Genomic DNA, 10,617 nt, shown 5'->3' with positions numbered 1-10,617 from the left:
CAGAAAAACCAAGGGCAGTCCATTGAATCAGAGACCTTATCATTACCCTCTAGTGGGGGACTGAGGCAATGATGGGTGTGGAGGCTGCAGGGTTATGTCAATGTTTTCATAAAACTATCTTTTATGCTCACTGAAATAGCCCAACAACAACAAAACCCCCCCAGAACAGCCCTCCCCCCCTCCCACATCTGATAAAAATCAAATAATAACAGGAGTGACTTATGCACTCTCTGCCTGGTACTTCAATCTGGCCTTCCAGTTAATACACCCCATGATTAAAGCATCTATAATCTACAGTCTGTGGAGACCTGTAGAGCAGGAGCAGCAGCAGGTGTGCAGCCTGATAAGGGCTGCTCACTCTGTGCAGATGAAACTTTTAATATTTATAACTGCTGATTTTTTTTCTTGATGCCTCCTATTGAGGGGAAAGGGGTGAAAGTTGAAAGATAAAAGCTTGATGAAAGACCAGATGCAATGTTTTTCCAAGGACAGGCAGGGGCTTAAAGCTATCTCTACCTAAGAGCTGGCTTAAAAATGCTGCTCAGGTAAGTGCAGCATCAGAGCTGGGGGATGAAGTCTCTGCAAGACCTTCAAGGCTTGTCTGAAGTGCACCCAGGCTCTCAGCTGTAAGCTCCTCTGAGCTGTCTGTGGTTTGATTGTCTGCACCAAGCATAGTGGGGCTGTGCTGGGGCTACCAGGCATCATCACAAAATAATTAAGTCACTCCAGGTCAGATGCACATAATTCAAGTGAAGTGCTAAAGCCTTTCCAGCCCAGCAGTGAAATGTGCTGAGGAATCTGGAAAGACCCTGTGTCAGCCTGAGCCTCTGCCTCGGTGTCAGCAGGAGCAGCACACAGAGCACTGAGAATGCTCTGGGAAACATGAATTGCATCCTGCTCCAACCCAGTCACCGCTCATTGCAGTGTGGTACCTGGGATCCATGGCTGGTGGAACGCTGGAGATGCTGGTGCCTTTGCAGTCCTGAAAAACACTCCTTTCCATGGCATCCCTTTTGCTGGTGCTTGGATAATGCTTTAGGCTGTGGTCATTTGCTCTCAGGTACAAGGCAGCAGAGAGCCACACCACAAGGCAGGAGCTGCTGCTTTCCAGTACTCCCCACCAACTCCATCTGCCTCATGTGCAGGGCGTTCCTGTTTGGTGCCAGGAGACCTCAGAAGGACAGACAGGCACACAAGGTCACACAGCCCTGAGGACACTCTGTTTACCCTCTGTCCATGTAGAGGAACCCAACCAAACTCCCTCATTTTCAGCACTTTGAGACCTGGATTTGCCCCATGCCCAAGTGGTCTAGTATTTGTGCTTTTAAAAAGGACCCAACACTCCTGAGTGTCAATATAATGACAGAAGTGAATGGCACTGCTCACCAGCAATCACACCCAGGGCCAACCTGAATAAAATAAAAATATGCAGAGAAAGCCATTCAACATAGACATTCATTCTTTTCAATACAGTCATCCACTTCATCTGAGATGATACACTGACATCTTTCAAAGTGGGCCATGTGGCTCTCATTGCTACAGCACAGCACTTCAAGATGTTTACCAAACATCCAGACAAAACCCCATGACAAAGGGAGATAGATCCTAGAGCTGAAATACAAGGCCTGGGTGAACCTGAACTGAGGCTTCTCAAGTTGAAAGTTACATCTCAACCATTCTGCCTTCCTATCTCAGATACCAGAAGTCAAAGAAAGAAGAAAAGCAGGCTGGCCAGGGAGGAGGCAGCATTGCCTTTTCACCAGAGAACAAAGAAAGAGACTTCCAAAGAAAAAGAGGGAAAATATCAATCCTCAGAAATACCCTGCCTGAATTCAAAAGCATCAGAAAGGGAAAAAAAAAATGTAGAGCTCTACACTGTGAGGACATGTCCACTGTTTGGAAAGCATGAAAAAAACTGGATGAAGAAAATGTAACACTTCAGTGTCTCCAAGACAGCTGCAGTTTTCCTTGACTTAACCAGACTTGGCTGCCAGAAATTGGATTTCTTGGCCTCTGCTTTCTTGATTATAATTTACTCTTCCACAAAATACGATTTCAAATTATGCAGGCAGAATTTAAATCTAAAGAGGTAACATAAAATTGTTGAAAATGAGTTTAAAGAAAGTTCTGAGTTTGTCTGTGCTGTTAACAGTTTATCTCAAACTTAAAACCTTAGGTGGAACCCTATCAAATGGAATTTCTATATGACTTCTGGAAGTATATGAAAAATTAACAAAGGCATCCAGCAGAAATGGAGTTAAAAAGTTATTAGCCCCTGGATACACTCTGGCCAGAGCTCCTAAAACACATGCAGGCTGCAAGCAAAACCACACCAAGCTGCTTATCATTCTGAAGCAAAACTCAAGGATTAGCCTCCCACTGCACATCAGCTGGCCTCCCCAGCTACAGCAGGCACCAGGATTATGTTCACTTCCAAAAGCTCATGAGCATTTGGAATCCAGAAACCTTAGTGCATGAGATGGATGTACAGGAACACCAGCAACATTTCACAGATGCTCACTGAGCATCTTTTGAGTTGTTAGACAAAGCAGTTTCAGTGCCTTGAATGTGGGAGTACTGAGTACCAGGAAGAGAAAAATCTCTCTGAAGATGAGCTTTAAAATGCATGTAAAAATATAATTATAATACATCAGGTGTTTACACTCATGTATTGAAGACATTTATTACAAATAGGCTGTCAGCCCTCATATAAAAGTAAAACATCTGAAGAGCAAGAGCAGTCAGAGAATGCAATTCCCCTCAGTCCCATGGAACGGCAGTGATGTCTGTTGATGCAGCCCCTGGTCACAGCCAGCACCAGCAGTTCTGGGGGAAGGACTGGGATCCCAGCCATGAACAAGTCCAGAAACCCTTGCTCCGAGGAAAAATCCCTCCCAAATACCAGGTGGTGGTATGCAAGTGTGAGAAACACAGCAAAGTCCATCCAGGGGCACTGGCAAGGGGCACTGAAGAAGGCTGCAGCTCAAACAGTTCAGCTCTCCTCACAGGGAAGGGCTGCTGAGCACATGGGAGCTTTCCACGTGTCCCTAAGATCCAATGCTGCTGACAGATGTGTTTTGGTAGGAGATGGCATCAGTCTAAACTGAAGTGCTCTGCAAAAATATCATTTTTCTTCCCAAACAAACCTCGTACTTGCTCAAACTCCAGGGGCACGTCAACAGCCTTTTTCTTTACTTCTTTATCAAAAAGCTACAAAATAAAAACCAGAAAATATTGTCAAAACTCAGTACAAGCTCTTCACCCCGATAACACTGCTCACTCTAAAGTCTTAAAACATCCAGCAAATAAACACTTACAAAAAAAAAAAGCCAGCCCTGTCACCACCATTGCTCATGCTGTTATTTAACAGATCATTTTCCTGGTTTGCCCTGGTTCTGGGCAACCAAGTCAGTGTAGCTCCCTCCCCAGCAGCAAGGCAGATGAACAGGACACAGATGCTGCATCCAGAATCTCTTTTCCTCTGGTTCCAGTCACTCACAAAGCCACAGCAGCATTACCTCATAATTTGAGAGCTCCAGGAGACCTGATATGTCATCCTCCATTTCAGACAGGGACTGGTTCAGGACAGCAGCTGCCTTGGCCACATCTGGGTGATAATGGCTCTGGAGAGACTGAAAAAGCAAGACAAGACAAATAGGAGATAATCTAATAAGTACAGGGTAACACACATCCATCTGCATTCCCAAACAAGAGTCTGCCCATTTGCTGGTCAGATCTTCAGCGACCACCAAATTCCATCAGATCCAAGTTTGCTGCACCGTGCTACAGAGCTTCAAGAACTCCTCATTTCAGGCATCTTTCAAACATGTCAAAGGCTCCTCTCACATGGTCACATCCAGCTCAAGACAAATGCACCCACAGGCCATGCTTACACTGCATAATCCAATTCTGCTACCTCACAGTGCCCTCATGCCACACCCAAGCCCCAGCTCTGCAGGATTCCAGCTCCAGCACATCATTCTTGTTGCTGCTTCAACCCCCTACATAAACCTCTCATCCATTTCTAGAGGATAACCTGCCTCTACTCAATTCACTTCCATCACTGCTCACCAAGTTCCCCTCTCCTCTCCACAGCAAATAAGAAGCCTGGTACATTTGCAGCTATTTAATCTGTTTCAGTTGTGAACTGAAAGTTCAAATGTGTGCTCAGAAGCCACCCACTAATCAGCATGTACATTGTCCCAGTGTATGGAATCCTTTGCTAGGACAGAAAATGATGCAGAGTAAAAGAAACCATTTGCTAGGACATGTGTCAAGGAAGCAGCAAGGATGGAAGAGACCCATACCAGGCCCAAATGTTCATTTTGGGATGACATACCTGAATCTCCCAGAGAGAGCTCTCCAAAGCCCTGCTTTTAGATGGTTCCTCCTCCTCCATAACATATGGATCTTCTGACATATCTGAGGAAATAGGAGATACAGAGGTAATACCTCCTGTCTGATGTGCATAAACCCTAAGAGAACACAGGCCCAGAGCAGTGCTGTAGCCAGTCACTCCTTCCCAAGTCATTTATGGTCCAGGAACAATCTGACACATCCCAGCATGACCAAGTGCTGGCAGCACTACAAAACCATGCCACTTTCAAAAAGCACAGAAGTAGGGCATTTGGAATAGCTTTGAACTCAACAGCAGGAGCCTGCTGACCTTTCACAAACTCAAGGGACAGGACAAAGGGATCCTTTCAAACCTCAGAACTGGAATCTCCCCTTTTCCCCCACAGCAGTGCTCCTCTTTATGCTGTCCTAAAGGTGTAACACACTTCTCCTCGTACCTGCTGGCCCTCCTGGCCTGTGCACCAGCACCCTGCAGGAGGGGTGCCTCCGGAAGAGGTTGCAGATGAAGGGAATGACCATGAGCAGAGCCTCGGGCGGGGCTGTGAGGGCCAGCCGGGACAGCCGCTTGATGAACGCTGCCACCAGGTACGCTGGCAAGTGCCTGGGGACAGGGGACAGGAGCTGTTAGAGTCCTGCCAGGACAGCCAGCAGCCTCAGCCACCCCAACAGCACAGATTAGAGACCAGGGGGCTCATCAGGCTGTTTTGTGGAGTAAAGAGGAACTTTAGGAATCTCACTTTTAAGCGGCAATGTATTGTGTGCCCACTGGAACAATTTTTTTGGGGGAATTTACATTCAGTGCATGAGTAATCTCAGATCACTGTGAGATTCAATCCTGATATGTGGCACCACTGCCAAGCACAGCCCCTGTACATGGCCATTCTTGTGGCAAACTTTATTCAGTCCTTTTATAAACTTCTGAGTGCTTGGCCAGGCAACCTTAATTATATTCTTCTTATGTCATTTTGTGGGTTTAATTAATACACAGGCCATGATGTTAAATTTACATAACACTTCCAAGCACTGCAGCTGCTAATGGGAACATAAAGCTCCTGTGTAGTGTAAATGTGCAGCATAATTCTTTTTTTTTTTTAATGGTGAAGATGCAAATTTCTAACAGCAACCAGCTCATTTAGGCCCCTTCTTCATGTTAGAAGAGTCAGGGTGAAAATGACAATTTTTCAGTCACTCAGACTTCACTGAACCTGCAAGGCTCAACAAAGTTACCCACAGGTCTTGTCACTCTCTCCAAAGTACACCGGGAATACAAGGGGCTTGGATATGAAGTGCCCAGTGCTGTGTTACTGTTGGTTTATTTTATAACATATGACAGCAACTACGTGACCAGCTGCCTATCCCGTTTCTTCCCAGTGTATAATGAACTGACAAAATCAAGACAGGCTGTCAAACACTTCACATTTCAGTGCTTTATGTCTGCAAAAAGCCACCCATTTATCAACAGCTTTGTAATCTATAAAAAGCCTGCAAATTTTACTTTTCCATTTTTACAAAGACAGGACAGAAAATTCATCACTTTCGCCCAAAGTGGAGCAGAGATCAAAAACACATCCATAAGCACTTGCAGCTCAAACCCTGATAACTAACTGCAATTCTTCCTTTCTGAAATCTATGGCTGAGGCAAATCTTCAAAAATAGCATATGAAAAATTACACAAGACTACAATAATAGTCTTGGATTCAGCTTTCTCCATAAAAATGTATCTAATCCAGCAGGCACGCTGAATACATTAAATCCAGACGTGTGGGAGACTGTTCAAGAACAGAAAAGCAGGAGGAAAATATGTGAGCATACATAATAAAGATGCTACTTACGATGAAGACAAAAACAGATCAGTCAGGTGGAAAAAGCGAGCTCGGTACTTCACGTGATAGATGGAAGGGTCTAACAAACTGTAAAGCTTTTTGTAAAAGTCAGGATACTCCCTGTTGAGAAAAAAGGAAAAATTAAACATCCATTAGTGGTGTACAGAGGGACTGTGTCTAAATGTTTTTGTGCTTTCATTAAGAGCACCCCAGCCCACTGCTGTGCTCTGTTTAGCTCTCTTAGGCTTCCCTCTACAGTCACCACTTGAAAACAAGCTGCAAGGTGAATTTATGGGTCCTGCAGTGCCCAGCCATCTTCAGGGTGTGAAGCCATGTCCAATGACTGCAAATGGTATAGGATGCAGTGAAAGGGACACCAAAGACTATGGCTTCACTCTGTAATCAGATCAATGGAAATTGATTTTTAAGTGCTGAGCAACCACAGTCAAGAGAATATTTGCACTCAGTTGTAAAAGAAATCAGACAGCCAAAAAAGTTCAGCATCCAAACAGCCTGAGCCTCTTGTGCAGTTTGGCTTTCTCATGGGGGAATTTCAAAGCCTGAAGGTGTGGTAAATCCATTTCAGTTCCTCTTACATAAAGACATAAATGCAAAAACCTATGTTCCTTTAAACAATATACTTGTTTTACTTACAGATTATGCTGATGAATCAGAATAAATAACCCATTTAGGGCCAGAAGACTGATTGCTCCACCTGTAAGAAAGCAGACAGATATCAACACAATAAAAATAACTAGAAAAAAATAATCTTCAAGTTTTTTCTATAATAAAATCTTCCCAGAAGGAACACAAAACTCAATACCTGAAATCAGAGCCAGTGAAAGGCTGAAAGGTGAAACAATTTCATCTACATCCTTCCAGAGGCTCCCAAGTTTCTTACAAAGATTAAGCCGTATTTTAACAGAACAAATGTTCAATGACTGAAACACAAAAATGTGCTCCTCTAATTCCTAAACAAAGTCACACTGGGGAGGCAAAGGTCTGCTCAGAAAGGACATTTCTGCACGAATCTGTGGATCCTGTGTTTGGATCAGCAGCACTGTCTGAATTCTCTGTTTAAAATTAATCACTCCAGTATTCTACTTTTTCACAAAGCCTTAAATATGATTTTCCTTACATAAAAGGAGCAATGACATTTACAAACCCAGGTAAAATCCTCTCCCTTTCAGGGATGATGGAGATGACCCTAGTTCCTTAGCTCCATCCCAGCCAAAAGTAGACCTATTCCATCACCCAGGTTGTGGTGCTGCATGCAGCAGAGTTTCCAAGTCCATCTGTCCCATGCTGGAGGTGCCACAAAGGATAAAGGACCATTCTCACTCACCTATGCCATAGGCCACTGTCAAGAAGTCCATCATGAGAGTGGGCTCGTTCATGTAAGGCAGGACAGAGTCGTGCAGAATGACAAGAACCTTTTTGTAAAGGCCAGTGGGCAGCTGTGAAGGACAAAACAACACAGAGAAACAAGCACTGCAGGGAGAACACAGACTGCAGCAGCAACCTGTGGCTCAAAAGGGCAATGCACAAGCAGAAGGGAATGTGCCAGGAAAATACAATACATCTTGCAGCAGTAGTTCCCAAATGGGCCAGTTTACAAGTAACACCAATGAAGTTCACTCAAGAAGCAGGTGCTCACAACTAAACACTCAGATGGGGAAAATCACCAGGAAAAAGGCTGGGGAAGCTTCAGTTTGTAAGCAGAGATTGCTATGCTGCAGATCACCTTGATGGGCAGAGATGTTTAAGGTAGGGAAAAAAGGCTGAGAGTAAGGAGAAAAAGCAGGCCATATATGAGGTCATGTTTCTTGGCAGAGTGATCCAACAGAAATGGTCACTGGGCTGTTCCCACCCAACACTCAAACCATACTGGGGGGTCCTACCAGCAGCTTTGTGCAAGGCTAGACACAATTGCTAAGGATCAGCAAACCTTAAATTAAAGAGCAATGCAGATCAGTGGCAGAAGTAACACTCACCTTGTGCTTCAAAAAAGTCAGCCACATTTTTTGAAACATCTGTTTGTGTGCCTTAAAACAGAATTGCAAACAGTGAGTTAAACACACTGGTACAGATAATGCTGTATTTTAAGCAGATAAAATTTCGATTCTAACGCACCAAATGAACAGTTACCTGCAGCTTTGAAAGTTTCAACTCCTCACGGTTATCTAACAAAAAGGAGAAAACAGATGTTGAACTTGAAATGGATAGTCAAAAAATTAAGATGACCCTTTTTAACTTAGCCCTTTGATACTCTAAAATCTTGGGCTGAAGTGTTTAATTTGATACAAGGCCATAACAGACCCCCCTGTAGACTGAGGAATATGGATTTTTAAGACTGTTTAGAATCACGGTGATCAAAGAAGCAGATATTCTTAATCAACAAACAATAATAAGGTCTTACACACTAAAAATCTTAAACCTGATTCTCCTTTTCACGTGCAGTTCATCATGCAGAGTTTACTAACCTTGCTTGACCATAAATTTGACCATCTCAGACTCTTTGTTTGGCATGTTAATGGGTGAGATGAGAGAAAAGACATTCTGCTGGTAAAAAGGCAGTGGCCTCTGAGGAAAAAAAGCATAAAAAACAAACATGAAGCAAGTTTCACATTAGATAGCAAGATGCTGGGCTTCAATGTTGCCCTGTTTCCAAGTACTGAATATATTTAGGAAAGAGAAAGGGAAAATGTTGATGACTAAACTACACACTGGTATATTCTCTGTTGCAGCCTCAACCTAGAGTACTACTTGTTTATCCAATATGAAACCTCTGTACTTATTTTGGTTTAACAAAACTGGTGAATCCAATGAGGGAAATAGATTCTTCCTCTGCAGCAGAGTAAACAGAATTAAAAGTTCTCTGTGTGTCACCCAAGCTGTGGAGATTTGGGTAAAACAGAAGCTAGAGCCTGCACCAGAAAGAACAGTATGTGTCTTGAAATACTTTCAACTTCAGAGTAAAGCCAGTCTTGGCACACTGACATAGAAAAGAAAAAACAATCAATGCCTTTAATGGGCACACTCATTTCTCTGGCTTCCAAATATTTCCATGTATCACTAATTCCTCCCTGCTTCACACACAACCCAGAGCAACTCATCCAGAGCCACCTGAGCAGTAACAATTTCTTACCTCCTTTGTCTTTTGCATGACCTGCAAGATGCTGGCAGTGACAGCCTTCATGACAAAGTACCGCACGTCGTCGTACTCCATGTACTCCTGAAAGCGGGAGATCAGCAGCGAGGCATCCTCCTCGGTGGGCAGCAAGCCATCAACAACTACCTAACAAAGGGTTTGGAAAGCAAAGCAACAAGTCAGTCTCTTACAGCATGGGAGCAGAGAGGCAGCTGAGGGCATACGAGTTCATGTGCCATCAGGTCACTGACAGGAGGGACTTTTCACATCTGCATCTTACCTTAAGAAGATCATATGGAAAAGTTAAAGCTCCCTTCCACTCTATTTTGATCAATGGATATTGTGTCTCCAATTCGACAAACTTCATCAGCGTGCAGAGTGCCATCTCCTTTAAAAAAACAGAAGGGACTCTCATAAAAAAAAACCCCACCTAAACAAGCACACCAGGGGTGAAACCCAAAGGAAGCAACTTTCAAGAGGAGGAAGAATGAGATATTATTTCCTGTGAAAGCTGCATGCTCGCTGCTGGTGAGCAGAGTCAGAGCATCAGTGCTATCTTACAGCACTGCCTGCCCTCCCACACTGAAATATTGGCTGATAACCTCAAGGGACCCCCGCGAACCGTGGGTCAGCAGCGGGCCCAGGACCTACCTTGACCTGGAAGGAGTCGTGCCCCAGGAGCTCCCCGAGGCAGCCCACGCAGTCCCTGTAGCGGTGCCTCATCCATATCCTGTACTTGTCCTCGGCGCTGTAGCTCTCTGTGAGGGACAGACACACATCCAGGCTGGGCCCGGGCAGGGCCGCGCCTGGCCCGGCCAGCGCCGCGGGGCCCCGCTCCGCGCTCACCGGCCAGAGAGGCGTCCTGCTCGGGCAGCGGCCCCACGAACAGCTCCCGCCGCTCCAGCAGCGCCCCGAACAGCCGGCTGCAGCTCCTGGCGGCGCTCACGATGTCCTCCGGCTCCTCCTGGCCCTGGGGAACAGCGTGTCAGAGCGGCGGCCCGGCCGCGCTGCCGTCCCTCAGCCCGCTCCCCCCGCCCGGCCCGGCCCGGCCCGGCCCGCACCACCAGCGGCTCCAGGAGCTCGAAGACGCGGTTGGCGCTGGAGCGGCTCCCCAGCACGGCCTCCAGGCAGGCGGCGAGCGCGGCCTCCCGCGCCATGATCGCCGGGGAACACACGGGAGGAGGAGGAGGAGAGAGGGGAGGAGAGAGAGGAGAGAGGGGAGGAGAGAGAGGAGGAGCAGGAGAGAGAGGAGGAGCCGCGGCCGCTCCGCCCGCAGCGGGGCCGGGA

At 45.8% G+C, this 10,617-nt stretch overlaps 1 protein-coding gene and 1 long non-coding RNA gene across 2 annotated transcripts; one reads left to right on the top strand and one right to left on the bottom strand.

The window, feature by feature from the left end:
• Positions 1-2,657: 2,657 nt before the first annotated feature.
• NOC4L (nucleolar complex associated 4 homolog) lies at positions 2,658-10,612 on the bottom strand. The gene is made up of 15 exons (XM_086856536.1): positions 10,392-10,612; positions 10,177-10,300; positions 9,982-10,088; positions 9,611-9,718; positions 9,328-9,477; positions 8,663-8,762; positions 8,328-8,362; positions 8,174-8,224; positions 7,525-7,636; positions 6,834-6,894; positions 6,189-6,299; positions 4,794-4,957; positions 4,340-4,422; positions 3,519-3,632; positions 2,658-3,210 (listed from the first exon to the last, which is right to left on the bottom strand). The coding sequence occupies exons 1-15, from the start codon at positions 10,485-10,487 to the stop codon at positions 3,094-3,096; spliced, it is 1,533 nt and encodes a 510-aa protein (XP_086712662.1). The 5' UTR covers positions 10,488-10,612; the 3' UTR covers positions 2,658-3,093.
• Positions 3,976-6,882, top strand: LOC147649894 (uncharacterized). The gene is made up of 2 exons (XR_015277873.1): positions 3,976-4,445; positions 4,743-6,882. It is a non-coding gene; the product is annotated as an uncharacterized LOC147649894 (long non-coding RNA).
• Positions 10,613-10,617: the final 5 nt, after the last annotated feature.

The sequence above is a fragment of the Cyanistes caeruleus genome, chromosome 18, assembly GCF_971803275.1.
Source record: "Cyanistes caeruleus chromosome 18, bCyaCae1.hap1.1, whole genome shotgun sequence".
Lineage (NCBI taxonomy): Eukaryota > Metazoa > Chordata > Aves > Passeriformes > Paridae > Cyanistes > Cyanistes caeruleus.
Note: the sequence above shows the minus strand (reverse complement) of the source record. Positions and strands in the feature narration are given on the sequence as shown.

Coding starts and splice junctions, on each gene's coding strand:
- NOC4L (XM_086856536.1), bottom strand. CDS start 10,487: ATGGCGCGGGAGGCCGCGCTCGCCGCCTGCCTGGAGGCCGTGCTGGGG. Junction 7,637..8,173: donor TGACTTTTTTGAAGCACAAG/GTGAGTGTTACT, acceptor TGTCCTTCACAG/CTGCCCACTGGCCTTTACAA. Junction 4,958..6,188: donor GATCTGTTTTTGTCTTCATC/GTAAGTAGCATC, acceptor CCCTGTCCCCAG/GCACTTGCCAGCGTACCTGG.